Below are 27,407 nucleotides of genomic sequence, written 5' to 3'. Positions count from 1 at the left end.
GGAACGCCACGCGGGGGACTGACACGCTGAAGGGAACGCCACGCGGGGGACTGACACGCTGAAGGGAACGCCACGCGGGGTACTCACAGGCAGATGGGAACGCCACGCGGGGGACTCACAGGCAGAGGGGAACGCCACGCGGGGGACTGACACGCTGAAGGGAACGCCACGCGGGGGACTGACACGCTGAAGGGAACGCCACGCGGGGGACTGACACGCTGAAGGGAACGCCACGCGGGGGACTGACACGCTGAAGGGAACGCCACGCGGGGGACTGACACGCTGAAGGGAACGCCACGCGGGGTACTCACAGGCAGATGGGAACGCCACGCGGGGGACTCACAGGCAGAGGGGAACGCCACGCGGGGGACTGACACGCTGAAGGGAACGCCACGCGGGGGACTGACACGCTGAAGGGAACGCCACGCGGGGGACTGACACGCTGAAGGGAACGCCACGCGGGGTACTCACAGGCAGATGGGAACGCCACGCGGGGGACTCACAGGCAGATGGGAACGCCACGCGGGGGACTGACACGCTGAAGGGAACGCCACGCGGGGTACTCACAGGCAGAGGGGAACGCCACGCCGGGGACTCACACGCAGAGGGGAACGCCACGCGGGGGACTCACAGGCAGAGGGGAACGCCACGCGGGGGACTGACACGCTGAAGGGAACGCCACGCGGGGGACTGACACGCTGAAGGGAACGCCACGCGGGGTACTCACAGGCAGAGGGGAACGCCACGCGGGGGACTCACAGGCAGAGGGGAACACCACGCGGGGGACTCACAGGCAGAGGGGAACGCCACGCCGGGGACTCACAGGCAGAGGGGAACGCCACGCCGGGGACTCACAGGCAGAGGGGAACGCCACGCGGGGGACTCACAGGAAGATGGGAACGCCACGCCGGGGACTCACAGGCAGAGGGGAACGCCACGCGGGGGACTCACAGGCAGAGGGGAACGCCACGCCGGGGACTCACAGGCAGAGGGGAACGCCACGCGGGGGACTCACAGGCAGAGGGGAACGCCACGCCGGGGACTCACAGGCAGAGGGGAACGCCACGCCGGGGACTCACAGGCAGAGGGGAACGCCACGCCGGGGACTCACAGGCAGAGGGGAACGCCACGCGGGGGACTCACAGGCAGAGGGGAACGCCACGCCGGGGACTCACAGGCAGAGGGGAACGCCACGCGGGGGACTCACAGGAAGATGGGAACGCCACGCCGGGGACTCACAGGCAGAGGGGAACGCCACGCGGGGGACTCACAGGAAGATGGGAACGCCACGCCGGGGACTCACAGGCAGAGGGGAACGCCACGCGGGGGACTCACAGGAAGATGGGAACGCCACGCCGGGGACTCACAGGCAGAGGGGAACGCCACGCGGGGGACTCACAGGCAGAGGGGAACGCCACGCCGGGGACTCACAGGCAGAGGGGAACGCCACGCGGGGGACTCACAGGCAGAGGGGAACGCCACGCGGGGGACTGACAGGCAGAGGGGAACGCCACGCCGGGGACTCACAGGCAGAGGGGAACGCCACGCGGGGGACTCACAGGCAGAGGGGAACGCCACGCCGGGGACTCACAGGCAGAGGGGAACGCCACGCGGGGGACTCACAGGAAGATGGGAACGCCACGCCGGGGACTCACAGGCAGAGGGGAACGCCACGCGGGGGACTCACAGGAAGATGGGAACGCCACGCCGGGGACTCACAGGCAGAGGGGAACGCCACGCCGGGGACTCACAGGCAGAGGGGAACGCCACGCGGGGGACTCACAGGAAGATGGGAACGCCACGCCGGGGACTCACAGGCAGAGGGGAACGCCACGCGGGGGACTCACAGGAAGATGGGAACGCCACGCCGGGGACTCACAGGCAGAGGGGAACGCCACGCGGGGGACTCACAGGCAGAGGGGAACGCCACGCCGGGGACTCACAGGCAGAGGGGAACGCCACGCGGGGGACTCACAGGCAGAGGGGAACGCCACGCGGGGGACTGACAGGCAGAGGGGAACGCCACGCGGGGGACTCACAGGCAGAGAGGAACAGCACGCGGGGGACTCACAGAGAGAGGGGAACACCACGCGGGGGACTCACAGGCAGAGGGGAACACCACGCGGGGGACTCACGGGCAGAGGGGAACGCCACGCGGGGGACTCACAGAGAGAGGGGAACACCACGCGGGGGACTCACAGGCAGAGGGGAACGCCACGCCGGGGACTCACAGGCAGAGGGGAACGCCACGCAGAGGAGTCACAGGCAGAGGGTAACACCACACAGGGGAGTCACAGGCAGAGGGGAACACCACGCAGGGGACTCACAGGCAGAAGGGAACACTGCTTCCGCCCTGGAAGTCCTCAGCCCAGGCCTTAGACATAGCCTGGGAAGGGTAAGACCCAGATCCACAAGGCAGAACCAGAAATTGGTAGCAGGTATTTATTAGTTGGCGTGAAGAGCCTCTCCACTGAATCCTGAAAGCCTACTTCCAGGGCCAAACCCAGGGATCATGGAAGCATCAGGATCCAGGTGAGGGCAGGTCAAGGCTGCTTATGATGAGGTTGGCACTACAACCTCAGTTTGCGATTCTGTGATTTCCAGTCCATTGATCCCCTATCAGATTAAATGAGTTTTCTTCGAGAAAGCGTTCAAATATTAATACTATTGTTCCAAGCTCATTTTGCAGTTTTTGGCCGGGGCCAGGTTTGAACCTGCCGCCTCTGGTATATGGGGCCAGCGCCCTACTCCTTTGAGCCACAGGTGCCGCCCCCAAGCTCATTGTGAAACCAAGGTCAAGACATGAAGAGGCCAGGTCACAGTCAGTACAGAGGAATGCTGTGTTTACCGAAACACCGGGGGAATCTTTCAGGCTTCCTGAGGAGTCTGGGAGACTCAGCTGTAAATAAAGCCAAAATGATGTGATAATACATTGGCACACGTTTACTTTTAAATACTTAATAATATAAAACTGGCTTCAATCAGTTTAAGCCTCTTGAAAATGGGGAAACTTTGGTTTACTGAGGTGGTGATGTCACCCATTAGATGACCTTGTTTGGGCTATGATTGTCCAATGTGAAGGAGAATTCTGGCTCCGGCCTTCCATTCATCTTATCATCCGTAACCGCCGAGTCGGTTTTTTCCTCTGGTGGGTGTGCTTTGTTTCTTTTGGCAAACGCTTGGCTGATTTCTGCGTGAGTTTTGTTTTTGGTCTCAGGCAGGACAAAATAAAGGTAGATAGCACCCGTGATACAAATTGTCGCGAAGACGAGGAAACAGTAGGTGTCCAGACTTTTCTGTGGAAAGGCAGAGACAAAAAAAAACATCAAGGAGAATATCAGTAAACTGTGAAACTATCTCCAAACAGAACTTTTTAGTATAGCTTCCCCATTCACACGTCAGTACTTTTGGACCAAGCACCACATGTGACGCTGGCTCTGCATGACACACTCTCATTGTCATTAATAAATGAGCTTCAAACTGCGAAGATCGGGAAATGTAGTCTTTATTATTATTATTATTATTATTATTATTATTTGTCAATTACCTAGAGGTGTTTAGGACCGAGACGTGTGCCTTCTATAATAGCTGTCAACAAACATTTCTTGAGCCGCATGCAGGATGGGGAGGAAAGGGCTCTGTGGTCAGTTGTGTGGGATTAAACCCTGGCTCCGTCACTCACTTGCTGAGCCAACACTTGAGATGTACCATCTAAGACAGAACTTCAACCCAGGAGCATCTGTTTCCTCGTCTGGAGCATGGTGATGTGAGCCCACTTTTTTTTTGCAGTTTTTGGCCAGGTTTGAATCCGCCACCTCCGGCATATGGGGCCGGTGCCCTACTCCTTTGAGCCACAGGCGCCGCTCTACCCACATATGGTTTTGAAGAAGAAACGAGATCTGTCCAACTTTGCACTCAACACCTCCTGGCCCTCCACTTGCACGCTGAATGGGCATCTGACTCACCAAGTACATGTGGAGCTGCTCCCCTTGTGCCCGCTCTTCCGGCGCCCCTCCCCACCTCCCCTGCACCCGCTCTCGTCTGCTCTGTAGTGGTGGCGGTACCTCCAGCCTTCTGCCTGCTTAGGCCAACCGGAACACTTAGATGCTGGCTGAGCTCCTTCTGTGAGCACGTCTGCTCTACCAGGAAATCCTGTGGTGACTTCCTTGAAAGATATTCTGAGTCACAGCGCTTGTCATCACTTTTACTGCTGCCATTTTGGTGCAGGGAGCTGGGAGGTGAACGGGGAGGCTCCTAGGGGCTCCCCACCCTGCTTGAATTACTGCAGGACCTTCTCAACTGGTTTCCCTGCTACTACCCTGTCCTCTTAAGATTATTCTTAGGAGACAAACTAGAGCAATCCTGTCATTCCTCTCTCTGTTCAAAGCCCACCATTTCTAAGTCACCAGAGTAAAGCCAAATCCTTACACATCCTCCCCAAGTCTTAAAGGCCGCCAGCCACGTGGGCCCTCTTGCTTCTCTGACCCCAGCTCCTCGCTGTCTCTACCGAGACTGCACTGCCTTCATGACCCCCTACCCCGACGTTGTGCCTCAGGGTCTTTGCACATGCTGTTCCCTCTTCCTGGAACACTGGTCTTAGGACTCTTCACATACAGGACTGAGTGGGGTGGACTAGGTGGCTTTTAAGAGACCTTTCAACTAAAAGGATCAAAGCCAGCTTGAGATCCCATCTTTGAGTGGACATTTAGGGTGGAAAATAAAATTGCTTTAAAAACAGGCGGATGAAGTATTTCTTACCTTCATTACGTTCAAGAAAATCTCTGCTCAGTACTGTTAAAGGGCATGCAAATTCACACCTGACAATGAAATTTTTGATAAAAATGTAAACAGGCTATGTCAAATTTGGGTGGAAAAATAATGCACCACGGATGGGGAAAAATGCAGGAGAGATGCCTAGTCAGGTCATTCAGTAGACGTCCAATCCACTTCACGAACGGACTAATAGATGCCCAGGAAGGCAACTTGAACAAAACTGGTTCTAAAACAAAGGGTACAAGAGAGTTAAGTGCAGGGCAGGATTTTTTGCTTTATCAGAAAAGCAAAAGGATCCAAAGAGAGTAATGGCCTTTGATTTTCTGTCCCTTACAGAGAATTCAAATATCACTTCTCCCTGAATTCAACACACCGTGTCACTTTATTTTCCTTTCAAGGCAGCCAGGCAGTAAGTGGGTGACAGTCACATGATTTCTTCAGTAAGCCCCAGGGCTTCCCTGAGTGTTACTGGAGCTCATAGTCAGAGGAGTCCTGAGGTTTCAGATCCTAATGCTTTCCCTACAGCCATGAGTTCCTTTAAGGTTATCGAAGACAAGCTCACCAGATAATTTGTCTTCAACGCAGTCCATTTCTGTTCCTGAAAGTACTAGTTATGCTTTCTTTCTGATGCATACTCTGACTTCAAATGAACAACTTCTTCCTCCGAATCTCCTTTTGTTTTCATATAATCTAGAGCAGGGGTCCTCAAACTGCAGCCCGCGGGCCACATGAGGCGGTGTGAATTATATTTGTTCCCATTTTGTTTTTTACTTCAAAATAAGATATGTGCAGTGTGCATAGGAATTTGTTCATAGTTTTTTTTTTTGTTTGTTTGTTTTTTTTGTAGAGACAGAGTCTCACGGTACCGCCCTCGGGTAGAGTGCCGTGGCGTCACACGGCTCACAGCAACCTCTAACTCTTGGGCTTACGCGATTCTCCTGCCTCAGCCTCCCGAGCAGCTGGGACTACAGGTGCCCGCCACAACACCCGGCTATTTTTCTGTTGCAGTTTGGCCAGGGCTAGGGTTTGAACCCACCACCCTCGGCATATGGGGCCGGCGCCCTACTCACTGAGCCACAGGCGCCGCCCAGTTTTTTTTTTTTTTTTTAACAATAGTCCAGCCCTCCAATGGTCTGAGGAACAGTGAACTGGGCCCCTGTTTAAAAAGTTTGAGGACGCCTGATCTAGAGCGTCCAAAAGGCCGTTACAGCCTCTGGTTTGGACACCAACTTTCACACCTACGGGCTCAGGCTGATCTTTAAGAAGTAGTTTTGTCTGGTTTCCTGCTGACGATGTGAGGATGAGGGCAGCCGGGGGGTTGTCTCAGCTTCTTCTTGCTCACAGCCTGGAAGGTGGCCCAGACTAAGGAAGCCTCCCTCTTCACCACCCCAGGGCTTTGGTGCCTTGGGCCAGAGCTCTGCAGCTTCAGCCTCTCTCCATGAACAGGGTGGGTGACTTAGGTACAGATTTATAATTTTGAAATCCTTTCCTTTCAAGATTTATTTATTTACTTACTTATTTATGTATTTATTTTTGAAACAGAGTCTAACTAATTCATCCTGGGTAGAGTGCCGTGGTATCACAGCTTGCAGCAACCTCAAACTCTTGGGCTTAAGCAACTCTTTTGCCTCAGCCTCCCAAGAAGCTGGGACTACAGGCGCCTGCCACAACTCCCGGTTATTTTTGTTGTTGTTGTAGTTGTCATTGTTGTTTGGCAGGCCTGGGCTCAAACCTGCCAGCCTGGGTGCATGTGGCCAGCACCCTGGCCGCTGACCTATAGGCATCGAGCCTCCTCTCAAGATTTAGAACACAGTATTCCTCACCCTTCAGGTAGAGTCTTGCCCAGGAAAAATCGGATGTTCTCTGAGTGTCATGTCTTTTCAGGCTGTCTGATTTTTCAGTACAGAACTTTTAGGGATTTCTTTCCAACCAGTGTTCTTTTTTTTTTTTTTTTGCAGTTTTTGGCCAGGGCTGGGTTTGAACCCGCCACCTCCAGCATATGGGGCCGGCACCCTACCCCTTTGAGCCACAGGTGCCGCCCCAACCACAATTCTTCAATCCCACACCATCATGTCTAGGAAAGTATCTTCTGCTTAGCATGAGGTGGGTCCACTCACCCGAGGACAAGGCGTTCTGCAGGTCTAGGCCTTTCTCTTCTATGATTTCTCTGTCATTCCAGGTGAGATTCCCTAATCAACTTCCCCCCCTCCCCAACTCCTTTCTCAGAGGCTCTGTCCTGCCTTTGCTTAGTTGAAAGGTCCAGACTCCCTCCATCTGTTTGCTCTGTCTTTCAGAGGATGTCCTCAACATTTGAGGTATACCCTAGCGATCTCCCTTTTTTGTGTTCTAGCAGATTCTTTTTTTCTTTACTTTGAGTATATTTAGGATTTGGAGGGGGTGTCTTAGTCAGCTCAAGCTTACATAACAAAAAACCATAGCCTGGATGGCTTACACAGCAGACATCAATGTTCTCATGGTTCTGGGGGCTGGAAGTCCAGGTTTAAGATGGCAGCTCCGTTTCCTGGGGAGGGCTCACTGGCTGGCTTGCTGACAGCCACCTCCTCACAGTGTCCTCACATGGGGAACAGAGATCTGGTCTTTCCCCTTCTTATAATGATACTAATTCCATCATGAGGGCTCCACCATAATGACCTCACCTTGATCTTCTAAAGTCCTCATCTCCAAATACTGGAGATGGCCTTAACCATCTCCTTCACCATATGGATTTGGTGGGGGACAGAAACAAATTTCAATAGACACTTCTGAGCTGAGTCTTGAAGGATGTGCATTGCAGAGGCCGCAGGTGTTTTGTGAGAAGCCAGGAATTAGAGTGGGAGAAGGGTGATAATTCACCATCCTCATAAGGCCACGTGCCTCTTTGAGAACCTGATGTAGAACCACAGGTCCCCTTTTCAAAAAGAGAAGAAAGTTCATATACATGACATTTTGAACACTCTTTCTGGGGGGGGTGTCATAGTCATATTCTTTCATGGGCCCGCGGTTGTGCACAGGCCCTGGTTCTGAGGCCTGGCTTAGACTGTGAGTTCTGTGATGGGGAATCCACGTCCCTTGTCCATTATACTGCTGGCCCCAGATAGCACCTGGCTCATTGCAAACATTTTCTTGATAAAAGTAAGTTGAATGGATGGATAAATGAATAAAATCAGAGGACTTTTATGGAGATGCATGAGGGTTCCAGAAGGTGCTCAAGATTGTCATGATGTAACACAAATGTAATTCTTCTGTTCAGTTTCTGTTCCCCTCCATGAAGCCAGAACATGGGTGGGTTCACTGGTGACTTGTGCCAACCTGAATGATTCAGTATTCGACTATCACTTCATAGTTGATGGGAAGTTGGGGCCTTACCCTGGGATGGCTTGTACCTCTGTGAGCAAAGTAGACCCAAAGCTCTAGGCAGCTTGTGGGGAGGCTGGAAGGAAACAGGGCTCCTGATGGTGACTTAGATCCCTGCTGGGCCATGTTCCCAAGTCACTGTGGTGTGTACACTGAAGATTTTGCTGCGGTGGATGTGTCCCTGTGGCTGCCTATGGCATTTCAGCTCAGATGACTAGCCAGCAGCCACAGTGACCCCTCCCACATGTCCCACCCCCCAGCCCTCTCTCTCCCTTCAAGCCTGCTCTGCCACCTGCTCTCAGAAGTATCCTGCACTCTGGGCCATGCCTGTGGCTCAAAGGAGTAGGGCGCCAGCCCCATATGCCAGAGATGGTGGGTTCAAACCCAGCCCCGGCCAAAAACTCCAAAAAAAAAAAAAAAAGAAGTACCCCGCAGTCATCCCGTCCAAGATGCACATCTGGGAATCTCCTCAGGCCACTACCTGTCTGCCTGTCTTTGTTACTAAGCCCTGATGACTTTACCCTGAAATATCCTTTTTTATATATGTGATCTTTTTTATTAGGGTAGAATTTACATAAAGTAACATGTCCAGATCTTACTGGTAGGCGCACAGTTCAGTGAGTTTATTATTATTTTTTGTAGAGACAGAGTCTTACTTTATTGCCCTCAGTAGAGTGCCGTGGTGTCACACAGCTCACAGCAACCTCCAACTCCTGGGCTTAGGTGATTCTCTTGCCTCAGCCTCCCGAGTAGCTGGGACTACAGGCACCCGCCACAACACCCAGCTATTTTTATGTTGTCATTTGGCCGGGGCTGGGTTTGAACCCACCACCCTCGATATACGGGGCCAGTGCCCTACCCACAGAGCCACAGGCGCCACCCAGTTCAGTCAGTTTAGATGAAAGCACACAGCCATGTAACCAACACCTCTATCAAGACTTAGCACATCACTACCACTCCAGAAGATTCCGTGGGCCATTTTCCAGTCAACTGCTCCCCGTTCCCATACACTGTTCTGCCTTCTACCCTCCTGGTTTTGTGCATCTTCTGAACTAATCCACTTGAAGAGTGAGCAGTCGCCCTGAATCTATTCCCTATCAGACAGCCAAAGGGTGCCATATCTAAAGCCATAATATGGATCATGTTTTAAAATGATGCAGTGGCTCCAAGAGTCCTTCGGATAAGCCTCAAATCCCTGTCCTGCCCTTTCTCAGGTAATCACCTGTGACTCTCTGTCCCTTAGAGGCCAGGCTGTCTGCTCTGGGCTCTGCTGGGTGTGCCCTGATCTCTGCCAGGCACTCCATCCTTACTCACCTGCTCAGTCTCAGCCGTGCACCTGCCAGCCCAGTCAACACTCAGCCCCACCTGTGCATCTCACCCCATGAAACTCAGACCACTCTGGTCTCGGTGAGACTTGTGTCTGCTCTTTTCTGGAGCACAATGCAGGATTGTGGCCTTGCTGCTCACCGCTCTGCCTCCAGGGCCAGCTGGAGTGTCAAGACTGAGTGATAGACATTCAGCCCCGAGCAAAGCGGCGAGGCGCCAGTTTCATTTTCTTTTGGAACCCACAATTCTAGAGATGCATCAACCCCCCGCCTGGCTTTACAGAGGCACTTGGGATAGGACCCAGTCTTTTTTTAAGTTGAAAAGAATCATTTCTCCCTTTCAGATTTTACTGAACTCAGACAGAATTTTACAATGCCAGTGGAAGCTACACATACATTGGATGCAATTTTCTCCAAACCGGAACAGACTGGTACTAACCTCAGAGACCGAGTCATCTCTGGGCATTATAACCAACAACCCAAGCAATGCTGACAGTCCACAGCAAGGCCCAGAGGAAGGGGCAGCCTGTGGCTGAGGAGAGAGAAGCAGAGAGTGATGGCAAACTCCTGGGGGTCAAGGCTCCCCGCACAGTAAAGGGGCAGAGTGAAGGGGAGCAAGGGAGGGAAGGGATGTAACATTTTACGGGACCAGGTGAAAACTCAGAGCAATCTGTCCCAGTGGCCCAGTTGGTGAGACGCAGGGCTGAGCGTCCAGCACTTAGCAGGGATTGCTCTTTCCTGACTGTGTGTTTGCAGCTCCTCTGCCCACGTGCCCCTGGGGTGGCAGGTTGTTACAGTACTAACAGTGAGGACAGCAGCCGTTGCTCCGTGTCCACGTATAGATACTGTCCAGCACTGGGTGGAGGCAGAGAGGACATTGCTGGAAGCCACCAGGAGCTGAGAGAAGGGCTGGAGCAGCTTCTTCTCCGGATCCTCCAGGAGGGAGCAGCCTCAGGGACACCCAGATTCTGTGCTTCTAGCCTCCGGGCTGGGAGAGAGTAAATCCCTGTGGTTCTGAGCCACAGAGTTTGTGGTGCTTTGTTACAGCAGCCCCAGGGAACTCACTTAGAAGGGGAGGCAGCCACTAGGACTAACGGGGCCTCTGGGAGGCTGGACCATACATGGGAATTGTCCCTCACATGCCACTGCTTATGGGCCTCCCTGACCCTTCTGTCTGCTCCTGCCACCACGGCAGAAGGGTTGGGGGTGCAGCAGGGCTCTCAGAGCAAGTGTGGAGAACAGTGAGGGCCACGGCTTGTGCTCACAACCACACCGACGTCCTTCTCTGCTGGTGAGGAGAGGGTGAAGGGTGTCCCATGTTACAGATGAGGAAACTGAGAATCAGGGAGGTTAAGGAGTTGGCCCAGGGTCCGCTGCTAACATGTGGGACGTGATATAGGTGTGATCCATCCACACTCCTGCTCCCTCGGATTCTTTCTCCTGAGCATGTCCAGGCTCCTTGGGGCATCCCTTGGGGGGAAGTGCATTTTCCTTGGACACATTTTTTAATACGTGAAATGATCAAGATGTGTACATAGTTTCGCTTGGTGACTGTAATGGGCTGAACTGTGTCTCCCCCAAATTCTTCAGTTGAGGCCTAACCCCAGGATCTCAGAACGCGATTGTATTGGGAGGTGTTTAAATGACCACATATGGGTGGCCCTAATTCAATACGGTGTCCTTTCAAGAAGAGGAGATTAGGACACAGACAGGCCCAGACGGAAGCCACGTGAGGACAGGGAGGAGAGGGAGGCTTCAGCAGAAAACTAAACCTGCTGACAGCTTGTAGACCTCTAGAATTCTGAGAAAGTAAATTTCTATTGTTGAAGCCACCCAGTCTGTGACACTGTATTATGGTTGCCAAGCAGGCTCATACAGTCGGTCTTGATTTAGGCTGCAAGGGCTTTCAGAAGGGCTGGAGAGTAGAAACAGTTCATTTATGGCATCTACAGCAAGTGGAAGTTGCTTACAGGTAGGTCTGGGTTGGGGGTGTGTGTGACTCAGAGCTTATCAGTCTTGTGTTTCTCTAATGTATTAAGCATTGCCAGTGGCAGCCCCCACCCCCGTCCAGCCTTCTGCTCCAGCAAGCTCCCCTCCAAAAAGGAAATTAACCATCATGCCTTGCCTGGCCTGGGCAGACACCTGGCCAGCATCTGCAGACGTATGTCCAGCAGGGCCCTTCTTCCCCTGGTTGCAACCATCAACAGTCACCCCTGCAGGGTTTCCTGAATGGCCCCCAGAAAACTCAGACGTTCTGGAGACTCCTCACCCAGAGTGAGTTTGTTCGTTAAAAAATGCCCATGGGCATAAAAGAAGCCTGATAATATGAAATACCAGGCGAGAAAAGCAGAAACAAAGCAGAAAATTATCCTAGTTTTTTTGGCCGGGGCTGGGTTTGAACCCGCCACCTCCAGTATATGGGACCGGCACCCTACTCCTTGAGCCACAGGCGCCGCCTGATCCTAGTTTTTAAAAACATACAGAAAAGGGCGGCGCCTGTGGCTCAGTGAGCAGGGCGCCGGCCCCATATACCGAGGGTGGCGGGTTCAAACCCAGCCCTGGCCAAACTGCAACAAAAAAATAGCCGGGCATTGTGGCGGGCTCCTGTAGTCCCAGCTACTCGGGAGGCTGAGGCAGGAGAATCTCCTAAGCCCAGGAGTTGGAGGTTGCTGTGAGCTGTGTGAGACCACGGCACTCTACCGAGGGCCATAAAGTAAAACTCTGTCTCTACAAAAAAAAAAAAAAAAAAAAAACACAGAAAAAGTATGTTTGGAAGAAAGGAAGGAAACAGAGCACCTGAACACTCTAACGTGAAGGCTTCACTTCTTTATATTTCTGTGGTTTCTACAGGGAGACCAAATCGTCTATAAGTAGAATTCCCTCATAACTTTGTAGGAAACGAGGAAGAAGGACAAGGAAGAGGAGACAGAGGAGGAGGACAGAGAACTGTCCCCTCCAGAGAGGAGGCTGGAGCTGTGTCTCACCCTGCCGCCCTGGGTAGAGTGCCATGGAGTCCTAGACATCCGTGAATAGCAGCTGAGTGAGTGAATCCTGCCGAGGCTGTGTTAGGATCGGTGAGAAAATGCACAGAAAGCATCAGGTATGGGGCTCGGCACAAAACGACGCTCAAGGAAACACTGATGTTGTCACCCCAGCGTCATGGGGGTGCTCCTGTAACGTGCCAAGGCAGGTGGGGGTGACAGTGTCCCCTCAGTCTCCGGCCGCCCAGCCGTGGTGGAGAACTCAGGCTGCTCCCGTGTTACTGACGCTAATGTACCGGGCTTGGATCACTCATGTTGCCTCGCCCTCTCTTCTGACCCCCACTGCACCCCAACCCCAGGGCACAGGGTTGGGTTGGTCCTTTGCCTCAGCTGGTGCCATTCTGTCACTGCTGTACTGGGCGGAGGCCCCTCTCTCACCTCTCCTTGTTTCTCTTTCTCTCCTCAACCCCCAGACTCACTCCTTTTGTCCTACAGCAACGGTCTCCCTTAGAAATTTATTTATTTATTTATTTATTTATTTATTTATTTATTTATTTATTTATTTGAGACAGACTCTCACCCTGCCACCCTGGGTAGAGTGCCATGGAGTCCTAGCTCATGGGCACTTGGGCTTGGGCCTCCGTCTTTTGCTACTTGGAAACCTCAGCCTCCTAAGTAGCTGGGATTACAGGCACCCTGCACAATGCTGGGCTAGTTTTCTTCCCCCAGTTTTCTATTTTTAGTAGAGACAGGGACTCCCTATTGCCCAGGCTGGTCTTGGACTCCTGAACTCAAACAATCTGCCCACCTTTGCCTACCTGACTGCTAGGATTACGAGTATGAGCCACCACAACCAACCCAACAGTAGTCTCCCTTTTAATTCCAGACAAGCTCATGTTTAAACATTTGATAAATGTCCTTGATTCAACTTATTCGTTATCTATCATCTATCTTGCTGCATATCTAATTTCTCTCTACTTATCTGTCTCTTATTGATCACCTGTCAGTCTGTCTTTTGAAAGTCTGTAAAGCTGTTTTATGTGTGTTTTCAAGTTCACGTACATGGCCGATGGGCTCCTTAGCGCCAGCTCCCAAGGCTGGTGCTGGGTGCGTGTCTAGCTCACTGCTTCTCAGCACAGCACGACGTCTCTGTAGTGTGGGTGTTCTGAAACCTCAGGTCGTTCTACGTTTACTTTTGACCAACTGGCTATCAATGTGGGTTCTCATGACCCCCTTTTTGGATTCAATAAATTTGCTAGGGCAGCTCACAGAACTTAGGGAACCAGGAATGTGTCCTGGTTTATTACAAAGGACACAAGCACAGAACAGGGCGGGGCTTCCATACCCTCCCCAGGCTCTGGCAGGAAGCTCATCCCAACTCCGTTCTCTCTTTTTTTTTTTTTTTTTGAGACAGAGCCTCAAGCTGTCACCCTGGGTAAAGTGCTGCAGCATCACAGCTCACAGCAACCTCAAACTCCTGGGCTTAAGCGATTCTCCTGCCTCCGCCTCCCAAGTAGCTGGGACTACAGGCACATGCCACAACACCCGGCTATTTTTTTGGTTGCAGCCGTCATTGTTGTTTGGCGGGCCGGGCTGGATTTAAATCTGCCAGCTCAGGTGTATGTGGCTGGTGCCTTAGCCGCTTGAGCCACAGGCACTGAGCCAGAACTCGGTTCTCTTTTGCTTTTTCAGAGGCTTCATTATGTAGCTATGATCGATTATACCCAGGGCCACTGGTGCCCACCTCAACCCTCAGCCCCTCCCCTCCCTGGACCAATCCTCCCAGGGGTCCTCAAACTTTTTAAACAGGGGGGTCAGTTCACTGTCCCTCAGACTGTTGGAGGGCTGGACTATAGTTTAAAAAAAAAAAACTATGAACAAATTCCTATGCACACTGCACATATCTTATTTTGAAGTAAAAAAACAAAATGGGAACAAATACAATCACACCATCATGCGACCCACGGGCCACAGTCTGAGGACCCCTGCATAGTAGTCTAAACCTTCCTTGGTTCTTCCAGTGACCAGTTCACACCCTGAAGCTGTCAAGGAGCTGTTAGCCACCTGTCAACTCATTAATTCACAACAAGACACTCATCACTTTGAAGATTATAAGGATTTTCAGAGTTATATGCCAGGAAAGGGAAGGACACTATTTGGACAAATTACTCAAATTAAAATGAACTTTTAGGATGGGGCCACCTGCTGACTCCTTGTTGCCCTTGTCTTATAGGTGAGGCTCAGAGACTTGGGCTCAAGTCTATTCTGTCACTTTCCAGAAGAGTGACCTTGGAAGTCACTGCACCTCTCTGATTTTGTCTCCTTGTCTGTCACAGGGAACGACAAAGGTATAACCTCCTAACCTTGACGGGGTGGAGGGTTGCCTGGCACACAGCAAGTGCTCAATATTACTGAGATTTATAGTGGCATGTCTGTGTGGCTAACTCTCAAACTAGCAGGAAATGAGATGGTGTTTTTGGTCTTTCAGGCCCCCTCCCAGTCACTCAGAAGAGAGGGACCTACTTCAGGACTCACAAAGGTTGGTGGCGGGTATGTGAAAGCTCCAGGATTTCTTCTTGTCATCATAAAGGTGAGGATCAGCATTGGCAGAGCAGCAGCTTGAGGCTAATTTTTACTACAACGGGGGATGTTTTACTGGCCCCTGGCTCCGCTGGCTTTGAACCAGTCTGGAAAAAGCCATTTAAGGTTTGAAGCCAATTGAAAAGACAACTCGTCATGTTCTGACTGCTGCTGGGTGATAGTGCCCCTGGATGAGAGTAACGATGTGGAAACTTCTCTTTCCACAGCCCTCCAGCCCCAAATGGCGCTCACGCTCCAGAGACGAGGTGGCTGTTGCTTATGTGTAAAAATGCCTTGAAAGTTGTGTGGGTGCAGGAACCAGCCTGGTGCTGGCTGTGGGCCTGGGCTGCCCATGGCTGCTCCCTGAGTCTCAGCTTCCTCATCTGCAAAATGGCAAGGAAGGGAGACTCCAGCTTGGGGCTGTGTGAGCGTGACACAGGCACAGAAAGCCGTGCATGAGGACTGGGTGTAGATTAACCTCTTAGGGAGCAGCCATCATGCAGGCTTTCAGCAAAGTGTCTGGGGACCCCGACCTTCTGTTCACTCAGGCTGCCGGTTAGTCTCTGGGTGAGCTGGGCTTGGTGCTGTAAATTAACAGGCAGACTACAGACGGACCGGGTCTCCAGAACAACTGGTGGGGGAGGAGGACAGGGTTGAGTTAACCCTGGAGGATATGCGCTGGTTCTTTCTCAGGAGCATCTAGAGCTTTTCACCTTCTCCAGGTAACTTCACCGGGTGACATCATCTGGTATCGTGGGCACACAGCAGGGACTCCCAAATACCCACAGAGGGCATTTGAGCAGGGAGGCTTCACCCTCCTCCTGCAAAGGGTTCTGGGCCCCTTGCCTGTGCCGAACCCGTGCAAAGCCCTCGTCTTTTGCGTTCTTGTCCCCATATAACCCTCTGATCTCATTTTCTACCTGTTCTATCTCCTTGCGTCCCCTGGTCCAGCCATCCTGGCCTCTATGCTGTTCCTAACACAGGATGAACACAGCCCAGCCTCAAGGCTCCTGTATGTGCTGTTTCTCTAGCCTGGACTTGGCTATTTCCACATCGATCCCTACTCCTCTACTTCACTCAGGGCTCTGCCCAAGACCATACGTCTGCCTCTCTCCCTTCCCTGTTCAGCTCCAGGAACACAGAACACAGGCTTTGTTCCTGCTCCACCTTCCCTGCCTAAAACAGCGCCTGGCACGCAGCAGGGGCTTAATGCCTAAACAAGTAGATTCTTTGCCTGCACAGGAAAACTTGTGTCCAGTTTCTGAGCATGTGGGCATTTTCACTGTCACCCTGGGGACAATGACTATCTTAGGCATGTGTGGTCATGCAGACTATGATGAGGATGTGAAGCAGAAAGTGGACTGTAGTGTGCATCGAACTATTGGATGGAACTTGTCTAACAAGGGGGTCAGCCCGTTGCAGACATGATAAGTAGGGTGTAGGTGTGAGATTCTAGCCTCGCATTCCTTGCTCACCCTCAGTGACTGCCCACTCCCTCTGAGGCAGGCCCCCATCTAGGGGCAGCTCCAGGAAGGCACTGGAGGGGCAAGGGGAGTGAAGGTTAGGCCAAAGCACAGTTTCTTCCTTCCTCAGAGGAAGAGCTTGAGTTTCCTGTCCAGAGAGATAAACCTCTGGTCTGTGACTCACCCCTCCATGCACTGCAGAATCAAAGGGCGCTCCCGGCCAGTCATACCTGAATGAAAGGGAAGAGGAGCCCCACGGCGAAGTTGGAGAGCCAGTTGACAGTGCCTGCAATGAGGAAAGCGGCCGGATGCTGTGCCTGCTGGAAGAACTCGCCGGTCAGGATGAAGGGGATGCCACCTGCAACGCAAGAGCAGCACAGCATTGTCACACTGGGAAGGCCATGCCTCCAGCATCCATCTGCCTCTGCCATGCTTTAGAGCCACCCACACTGCAGGGGACGCTCCCTTGGCAGGAGTCGGCTCTGCCTGTGGGAACAGCAGCTTTAGATGCAGGTGCTGGCACCGGGCAGCCCTCAGCCCCTCAGCCCCGAATGTACACAACCCACTTCTCTGACCTGGCACATCTGAGTAAGAATCATCATTCCCTTGGCTCTCCAAATACCCTCAGAATCAAGCTGTGACCCACGAGAAATTAAATACTATTGGTACCAACTTGATATTGAATACTGTCAAATTGAATACTATTGGCATCAACTTGATACAGAAGGTAATTGACCTTTTCTGAATGTGTAGTGTTAGGAATGTTTATTAATTTAGTCTTCAGAATAACTACGTGTTCCTGGGTGAGCACTTAACTGGCCCTAGGCTCCCCCGCTCCCGAGCAGCAGAGGCAGCACTCAGGTGGGGGCTCCAGCTTCCAAATCTCAGGGTTTTCTGCTCATCCTTGCTTGGGAGAGGACAGGACCCCTGCCCGACTTGCTGCCTGTTGTCCCCCTCAGCTCCCTTGTCCAGTTGCACAGTGGGTCCTGGCAGCCGAGTGTTACTCAGGGGTGACAGCCTCGACATTGGGGTAGGACAACTCTTTATTTGAGAGGCTGTCCTGTGCAACCACAGGCTGTTTGTTATCCTTCACCTTCTGATGGCAGGAGGGTCCCAGTCCCCATCACAACCCAAACTTCCTGCATACATTTCCCAGCGGATTCCTGACAGAGAGGTCCCTAGGTCTGCATCCTCCCCTTCCCATGTGCTGCTGGGAGAGACTGGGGTTGTGCCCTATGCCCAGACCCAGCATTGGGGGCTCCACTGGACCTCCATTTGCAGTCACCACTGTGCCAATCAGATCTGCACCTGGGCATTCACTGGGAGTGGGAGGGACAAAACTAGAGGGAGACACTGAACACAACCTGGAAGTCACTAGGCTGGGGACATTCATTTTGTCAACACTCAATAGTTATTTACAGGGTGGGGACGGGTCTACCAGTGGTGGTTGAGAGCAAGGACATTCCTGCCTTCATGGGACTCCCTTGTCTGGTGGGGAGAAAAGACAGTCTGTTCATTAAACAGAGACAGAGTGAGCACGGGTGTGAGAAGGCTGGGACCAGCTGCAGAGGGCAATGGGAGCCTGTCTCAACCGTGGCCGGGAAGGTCTCTTGGGGGCACGTGGTAGGGATGGAACTGAAGGAAGAGGCCTGGCTTGTGCACTTCTGGGACAGATCATGACAGTGGGGGTGGAGGGACAGAGGTCCTGGAGGTGAAAGGTTTGGGTCCAGGTCTACCACAGGGGCCAGCCTGTGTCATCACCTGAAAGAGGCACAGAGGAATGGGATGAGGGGAAAAGGTGAGTGGGGCCAATGGAACAGCCTCTTGTAGGTCAAGGTGAGAAATTTGCAACTGGAGAAAACCACTGTGAGGTTCTGTGCAGGTGGTTAATTTGCATTTCATAGAAGTCACTGCTGTTTGAAGAAAGGCCTGGGGAGTGTCTGAGTGGGTGCAGAGGCAGGGCAGTCCAGGTAGGAGGCCGTGGGATGCCAGAGGGCTCAGACCCTGGCAGCAGGGATGGGGGGAAGGGGCTGAGTCTGAGGCAGCCCACTCCACAGAGGTGAAGCTTTCCACGGTAGCCCTGTACTCCTCATCAAGTTGACCCAACCAAGCAAGCCAGGGTCACAAGGCCACAAAGCTGGGATCAACTCAAGCCTGTCTCTCTCCAGAGCTTTCTTTCTTGTTGTTACCAGACGATGCCACCAGTGAGCCCTGGACTTTAGCAAACCCCAAATGGCTCAGATTCAGGTTTCTGTGCCTGGCTAATTTCACTTAACAGAATGTCTTCGGTTCTATCCATGTTGTTCCAAATGGCAGGACTTCACTCTTTTTGTGATGCTGTAATATCCCATTGTTACACGTACCACAGTTTCTTCATCCGTTCATCTGCTGGTGGGCATTTACGGATGGAACTGGAGATCACTGTGTTTAATGAAATAAGCCAAGCACAGAAAGGCAAATCTCTCACATTCTCACTCATACATGGGAGCTAAATGTTAACAATAACTGGTCTTACGGAGAAAGAGAGTAAAATGATGATTACCACAGGCTGTGAAAGGTCAGGGGGAATAAAGTGGGGATGGTTAATGGGTGCAGAAATGTATTTAGAGAGGTAGCTAGAATGAACAATATTTAATAGCACAATAAAGTGACTGTAATTGACAATAAGGTATATTTAGTATAGGGTATACTTTAAAATAACTGAAAGAATAAAAGAAATGATAAATGTGTGAGGCAATGGATACCCCAATTAGGATATCAGGATACCTGATTTGATTAATTCACATTGTATGTTTGTACAAAACATCACCCTGAAAAGATATACAACCCTGGGGCCTTGGTGTGTGCCACACCTTTTGGGGGCAAGACACGATTGCAAGAGGGACTTTGTCTAACAAATGCAATCAGTGTAACCTGGTTTATTGTACCCTCAATGAATCCCCAACAACAAAAAAAAAAGAAAGAAAAGACATACAATTATTATGTACCCATAAAAGTTAAAAATAATTTTCAAAAAAATGGTGCAGAAGGGACCATCCCTTCACCTCCCCCTAGAATGTGAGCCCCCTGGAGAGGCGCTATCTCCCAGCATCGTGCATAGGGAATAGACACTCCATCAATATTTACTTACATAAATGCTCAAGATTTGATCTTGATAAGATTTGATATGCTGTTTACTACAAAGAAAGAGAATGCTGTGTCTTAAAGGTATCTATCAAAATGTGTGAGAACAATGGTTACACATTGAAATGTAATAAAACCAGCCTTCGGGTCTATAGAGTATAGAATATTTCATTGTCAGAAACAGTTTGCGTCACACACACAGTTGTTGGTCCTGCAGTGAACACCCTGGGAACCTTTCAGCATGTCCTATGGAGGTCAGTTCACAGCCACTCTGGTGACTGAGCTGGGCTGGAAGCTGCTGTCTGACTCTGTCTGGCTTCCCTACATGTGTTAGACACTGTGCTAGTCACTGTAGATTTTGACAAAGTCACAGTGAGACTCTGAGAGCACACACACAGCGTGTCCCCTGAGCTGCACCACCCCTGTGTGAGTTACACAGTACAGTGGGATATAGCGCATTTTTGTCCTGGCCAGGAATTAGCACTCAGAGGGATGACAATGAACATCCCATGGTTGGCCCAAACTCTTATTTTCCAAACATAGGAATGAAATAAATTAAGATAAATGTAGGGACGTATCCTTTGATATCCACATTGTTTCTTGTTATATATATGAATCTCGGGAACCAAATGGATTTGGAGGGGGAGGGATGTACTATTATTGTAAAAAAGAACATATTTTATGCCACTCAGCTGAGGCCTCACCCTCTCTCGAAATCTTCAACCGTAGCAACAAGGACTGAAGGCAGAGGGAACACAAGGGAAAATGTATATGCCTGGGGCACCCATGTCACCTTGGCAATCATGCAGAGCATGGGGGGCAGGCCCCTGAGAGTGGGATGGAAAGGAACCTCAGGAGACTCCTGGACACTGGAGTGCTTATGTGTGTATGTGCCTGTGTGTGCACCAGTGTGTGGGGCATGCATTCACAAGGGTGTGTGCATGAGTGCGTTTGCCTGACGGCTGACACAGGGACAGGGTATCCTTGTGTGTCAGAACCTGCTAGGAGACTTCACACCTCTGCCTTGGTGCGCATGTTCTCAGTAACTGTCTAAGATGCGGACAATGCATCTTTAGATAGGCCTCTTTGTGCAGTGGACAACCTGAGAACCCATACTTGGTGGCTTTGCTTGCTCTGACTCAACATGCAGATAGTAAGATTAATCCAACTTTTACCTCCTCTAGATAACCCAACTTCCACTCATGCAGATACACATCCCCTCTGTGCTTCCATAGCATCTAGCACCTGCCTTAGTTATGGTAGCCTGTTGTAGACCTTCAGAACTCAGGCTGTGGAGTCAGATCTGTAAGAACTAGAGTCCTGTCTCACTGCTGTGTGACTTAGGGATAGCTCTCAACCTCTCTGAGCCTCAACTTCCCTTTGCCTATCTACTTCCATCCTCCTGGACAGAGCCAAGGGCTACCCCTTCCTTTTTCACTTGGAAGCTGGACTCCCAGCTCCTGCTGGGGACATTCTTCATGTCTCTGTGTGTCCCCAGGGCTGAAGCACTAACTACAGAGTTGCTGACCTAACCTGAGTGGGCACCGGGAATTGACCCATCAAATGACATCAGAGTGACAGCCTGACATGGGGCACTCGACAATGCGACGGACAAGAGCACATCCTGTTGTCGAATCTGCACGTTCGGTTCTCTAACTCTCAAAATAGTTTTGAGGAAAGAAGAAATAAATATCCACCTTATATTCTAAACTGGGTGAAAACTGGTTCCTGGGCAATGGCAGAAAGAAATCTTAAATATCACAATGGTTTGTGGAGCTGCAAAGCTCAGCCCGCCTGCCAAAATCTTATCTGGTAGTGTTTATTTTCCCTTGTTAGGAAGAAGTTGACTTTAATGAAAATTAGCTCACCTTGAGGATGGAGGCAGCTTCTCACTGCTGCTAATCCCTAGAGCCTTCTGTTCCCTGTCCTTGCCTGTAAGCAAACCATTCCTGTGATTCCCTTACAGATCCCAGCTGACCGGCCCTCTTCCTTCCTGCTGGACCATGGCTAAATTTCAAATCTACATAGTAGCTTAGATAGCTCATCTCATAAGTCTTGTCCCTAAAATCATGTGAGGTAATGGGCAGAGGCTGGCTCTTCATTTCTAGGTGGGGACTGCTAAGAACACACACTAGCAACTGTGAAGTTAAGTCTTGCCTTCCATATAAATTCATTTTAGAGAGATTGTTGTGTGCTCAGAAATGACTACGATAGCTGTATTGTTTTAATATAGATAAAATGTTTGTGAGACATTCCCATTTAGTTTTCATTAAATAATTTTAATAAACTTATGACTATATATTGACTATATAGTAATTAAATAATTTTTCTAAACTTATGACTATATATGAACTAGAAAGTATATATAACCATACAGTATATATATGTTACATATTCTCTCTATCTAATAACATATATGATATAAGATATAGTATAATATTATATATGACATATTAGACAGGCCTCTGTGCAGGCCCTTTATATATATAATGTATTATATATAATGTATTAATACATACGTTGCATATATACTATGTATATCTATTTCTTTGATGCTGTAATTTCTGCTTTTTGGTCAGGAAAGTTAGAAATTAACTTGTCATTCTACTTTGCACACAATTTCCCAACTTCTGAGCAGGAACGCATCATCTGGTTTGACTCCCACCTAAGCTCTGGGGTATTTGAGGCAATTGAGTAGAGGCCAAGGCCGTGCTCAGTGTTCTTTATCTAATTTACTCACTTGTTCCTCCATTCAACAAGCAGAGATGTCCTGAGTGCCCACACCTGCCTGGGCACTGGGCCGAGACTTCAGACCAGTTGGCGCATGACGTGGTAACCAGTTTAATCTGGCTGCAGGGCCTGGCTTCCTCCCCTGGCCCCTGGCCTAGCAGCTAAGGCCTTGCTGTCTGCTGACCCAGCTCCCTCTCTCATCTATAAAATAGGGATATAATTAACTGGGAAGGAAGGGTTTAGCAGCTCATGTATAAGCCATGTCCTATCCCCTGGGACAGGGAGAGAAGAACCAAGAGAAAAAGTGGCCTTGTCCATTCTCCATGGGAACTCACTCTTCCAATCTCATGATGGTATTTACTAGCAGAAAAATGAGGGAGAGACTTCTTACTATTTTTTTTTTTTTTTTCAGTTTTGGCCGGGGCTGGGTTTGAACCCACCACCTCTGGTATATGGGGCCAGCGCCCTACTCCTTAAGCCACAGGCACCGCCCAGAGGGAGAGACTTCTGTACACAATGTTTTTAGTGGGATATACCTGGTCTGCTTGTACTGGGGTGAGTCACTATAGGGTTGGTATGCTGGGAAATGTCAGTGTCAGCTGCGTAATGATCCAAGTATAAAATGAAGAAAACAGCTTCTGTGATGGAAGCAACAGTCTGTGTGTCCTTTCTGGCACCCTCATCTGTTAAAATCTGGTGAACAGAGCCCTGCCATGTGATTTGGCCCAGCGTCTATGAAGCCACGGAATTTGGAGGCAGACAAAACTAGGGTTGAATCTGGACTCCATCTTTATCAGCTTCAAGATCATGGGTCCAACTTAGCAGATGTGAAGCAACAGAAAGACCCAAACTTTTAAAAATCAAATCTTAAGCTCCCCCTCCAACAGACTGAATAGACCATCTCTTGGCCAAGGGGACCTCAGAGAAACCTTAAAACCATTGGTTCCTGGCCATGACAGGACAGGAGGTTGGGCATACCTTCCCCCTTCTGTGTTTTACCCACAACTGCCCAGCAGTAATGTTAAAATAGAGACCACAGGACTGACAGAGTGGACTCTTCATGGCAATAAGAAACCGAGTTATGAACAGGCCTGAGGCCAGGATGGGCTAGGGTTAAGTCACACGCCCTGACACTTAAAGAATAAACTATGTTCTGACTGTCACAGTCTTTTTCTTTTTCTCTATCAGCTAAACAAGCACTGGCCTTGGGATAAGCAATTTTGAAACAAGTGCAGTTCACTGACAGATGCTGACAAACTGACCTCCACCCTCCTCTTCCACAACCCATAACTGCAGCTGTGATTGGACAAGAGGCTGATTTTCAGTAACTTTATCCTGATAAGCGACCACCGACCATGGGCTGGTTCTGGCTGGTTACAGAGGTGCCTTTGCGTCCCTGCTTTACCTTTTGACATACAGGGCTTAACCGTCACTCATTTAACGTTTAGCCTCCACCACTCAGTAAGTACGAGTTGTACCTAACACACATGTTTAGCCAATATGCATTTACTCAGAAGGGTCATGAATATTCATGACCGTGAATATTCATGAACTGTTGAATATGCATGTTTGCCAACCCTGTCCCAGACAATCCCTGCTCTTCCCTCTTCTCCCTCCCAGTGTTCTGTCTTTTTTTTTTTTTTAAGGCCAGAGGCTCTACTTCTTGCCTGCAAGTTGTAATCCCCTTCTTAAGAAATAAAGCTCTTTTTGTAAAGTTATACATTGTGTGAGTTTTAAGTTAACGGTGATAACGTATGAATGATGTTTGAATGAATATCAGGCATTCTACACTAGTTCCCTCTTCTCCTCTGCCCTCCTGGGAATCCAGGTCTGTCTCTCGTGTGGACTCCTCCAGGGCAGGGACAGGGTTTCTGCATCTCCTTCCCCCTGGACGGCTAAGGCACGGTGCAAGGCTGGCACTCAGCTAAAGTCCAGCAAGTGCCTGGTTCTGATTCTTTGTTTCTCTGGACTCTCCTCCCCTCTCTCTGTCCCACACTTGTCTCCCGGCTCTGCTGGGCACAGCCCCTGCCCCTTCCAGGTCTCACCAGGCTCCCACTGGTGCACACCCTCTATTACCGTGCTGAGACCCTAGCTGGAGTACTCTGTGCTGCCCCTGGAGGGTCCCCCTTCAGGGTCAGCCCTGTCCAGCAGCCAGTGCCCCTCTCCCCTCAGCCCTCACAACCTCCGTGGCCAGAAGTACCAAGGGGCCCCTGCTGACAGCCCAGGGGAGGGTGAGGACATGTGTACTGGACAGCCGACCTGCCACTCATCCTCCTTGAGGATAGAGACCCTGTCTTCTCCACACGTTCTCTCCTGCCTGGGGCTGGCACTGTGGCACAATAAAAACGTAAATATTTCATCTTTGGCTTCAGTTGGAACTTCCTGAGTCATAGGAGTGGCTTTTGCTTCTTCTTCTTCTTCTCCTTTTTTATTTTTTTGTTTTCTTTTTTTTTTTATTTATTTTTATTAAACCATAGCTGTGTATATTAGTATGATCGTGGGGCACCATACACTTGGTTCATAGATCGTTTGACACATTTTCATCACATTAGTTAACATAGCTTTTGTATCATTTTCTTAGTTATTTGCTAATGCAGTGCATCTTACAAGGGTATATGTGAATCCTAGTAAATGTGGAATGTAAAGGTCTTTTTTATTTTTTTGATTAAATCATAGCTGTGTACATTAATGCGATCATGGGGCACCATACACTGGTTTTATATACCATTTGACATATTTTCATCACACTGGTTAACATAGCCTTCCTGGCATTTTGTGGCTTTTGCTTCTTATAAGGAGCCCCTTTCTACCACACCTGGGCTTATGTCAGGAGGTAACTCAGGGTGACCAGTGGACAGCTTAGAGGGAGGGCCCGGCCATGTGTGGAGGCTGTAACCTTGAGCCCTACCACCCAGCCCCCAGGGTGGGGAGGTGGGCCAGAGGTCAAGACCAGTCATTAGCAGCCAATTATTGAATCAGTCATGCCCATGTGATAAGACCTCCATGGACCCCTAAACAACAGGGCTGGGGGGCTTCCAGGCTGGTGAACACACTGAAGTGCTGGGAAGCTGGAGCACCAGGGAGCAGGCAAGTGCCATGCCCTGCTCGCCCCACACCAGGCCCTGTACCTCTCTCCCACATGGCTGTAACTGTAAGCAGAGCACTTTCTTGAGTTCTGTGGGCCATTTGTAACAAATTAATCAAACTTGACGGGGGCCTTGGGAACCCCTGAATTTGTTGCCAACTGGGCAGAATTGCCTGAGATTTCACTTGCAGCATCTGAGGTGGGGCAGCCCTGTAGGACTGAGCCCTGCACCTGCCAGGGCTGCGTCCACTCTGGGAGATTGTGTCAGCATCGAACTGAATTGTTGGACACCAGCTGGTGGAGGAGGATTGGAGCACCAGCGTGGAGAGGTGACATGTATTTGGTGTCAGAAAAAAGTCACTCATTTGGTATGAGCGATGTTGGGAGACAGATACACCACACAGCAGGGACTCAATGTCAGGCTGTAAGTTTGGGACCCAGGATGCAGAAGTGAGGGAAACAAGGTCCTCGTCTCTGAAGCAGCCCTAGGTATTAGAGCTGGCCAACGATGGCCCCTGAAACACAGGTGGCGACCACCTGAGCAGCAGGTCTGGGGCTGTGGGAGCAGGAATGCTGGCTCAAGTTCAGTATGAGCTGACTTTTTTTTTGGAGACAGGCAGCACGCTCTGTCCTCACAGGCAACCAGCTCGCCAACACTGGGTGAGGGGATGAGACGCCACTTATCAAGTGGATGGGTAAGAATGGTGTGCCAGGTGGGTTCAGCACATGCAAAGGCTGGGATCATGCAGTGGGGGGCAGTGGCTCAGCATGGCTGGAGCACACAGCGTGTCAGGGCAGGCGGGGAGATCATGCAGGTCCCCTCGAACGTGAGTATGCTTGGGCTGTGTTTCTAGGTTAAACCAATGGGACAAATTCAGATGTCCCCTTTTCAAGTGAGGCATGTGCTAAGCGAGCACGGGGTGTGTCCCTGTCAGGACGGCTCCATCCTCTGGAGCACGCAGACCCTAATTTGCACCTTTGTAATTGCAGTGACCAGCCCCATCTTTTTTGCCTCCGTCCTCCTCACCTGTGTGTAAACTCCCCTCAGAGGGCTTAGCCTGCTGCCAGCCACAGAGTCAGGACATGGTAAGATGTTTCAAACTGGAATTGACATACCTTGGTGCTGATCTTTGTTTTTTCAAAGGTAAAGCTCTTTCCTCATGCCTCATTTATTAGAATTCTCTGCCCCAGCTTTGGGGTCAGGAACACAAATGAAACAGAAGCAGGAAATGCCCTCCTGTTATCTTTCCTTCCCTCTACCTTATTCTGACTCCCTGTCAAGTCTTCTCAAATTGATCTACTTCTCACAGAAGCTGCCTCATGCCAAATTCTGGCTTCTCTGGGAGAAGCATCCCTCTCATTTAATCAGGGGGAGCAGCCCCGGAGGGGTCTCTCAGCCAATCCCTGGCACGTCTGCTTGCTGCCCTGGCCCCTGTGGCTCCTCTTGGGATCTGCCAGTCCCCGCCCACTTAGGAGGGTGCAAGATGGCCTCACAGTCCATGGCAGCCTCCCTCAGACAGGCAATCTTCCTGGGGTCTTTCTCTGGGCTGTCAATGTGAGTTTAAGTGATGTTTCTTAACCCAAGGCATCCTTGTGGCTAGGGTTGTTCACGGCCAGCCAGTGAGGCCCAGCAGCCAGGCGAACACAGGGGTGGGGGCTGACAGCTACCCTGGGGTTGGGAGGTGCCAGTGGCCTTCCCTGTAGGGCGTCCCCCAGACACTGCCAGGAGCTCAGCATTGAAGCCCTGGAAAAGCAGCTCGCTCCGCCCTCACAGGGAGCCAGCTGGCCAACACTGGGATTGGAACCGACGCCATCGCAGGAAGGGCGAGGGCCCAGGACACAGGGAGGCAGAGCTCTGGGGCTCGGTCAGTAGAGCACCTCAGGCCTGTGTGTAGGCAGCTAGTGTGTGTGGACAGGCAGGCACAGAGGCTGCCTGTTCACTGAGGTGCAGCGCACATGTCATCCAGGGAGGCCCTGAAATCACACACTGTTG

At 50.9% G+C, this 27,407-nt stretch overlaps 1 protein-coding gene across 7 annotated transcripts in view; it reads right to left on the bottom strand.

The window, feature by feature from the left end:
* Positions 1–2,931: 2,931 nt before the first annotated feature.
* Positions 2,932–27,407, bottom strand: part of SLC2A9 (solute carrier family 2 member 9) — a 180,648-nt gene continuing 156,172 nt past the window's right edge. For all 7 annotated transcript variants that reach the window (XM_053566685.1, XM_053566682.1, XM_053566686.1 and 4 more), the window contains 2 exons: positions 16,707–16,834; positions 2,932–3,296 (listed from right to left, as the gene is read on the bottom strand). In XM_053566685.1, the coding sequence (XP_053422660.1) occupies positions 3,042–3,296; positions 16,707–16,834 (383 nt within the window). In that variant the 3' untranslated portion in view covers positions 2,932–3,041. The remainder of the gene's footprint in view (positions 3,297–16,706; positions 16,835–27,407) is intronic.

Source organism: Nycticebus coucang, chromosome 17 (assembly GCF_027406575.1).
Source record: "Nycticebus coucang isolate mNycCou1 chromosome 17, mNycCou1.pri, whole genome shotgun sequence".
Lineage (NCBI taxonomy): Eukaryota > Metazoa > Chordata > Mammalia > Primates > Lorisidae > Nycticebus > Nycticebus coucang.
This window is presented reverse-complemented; position numbering and strand designations above follow the sequence as displayed.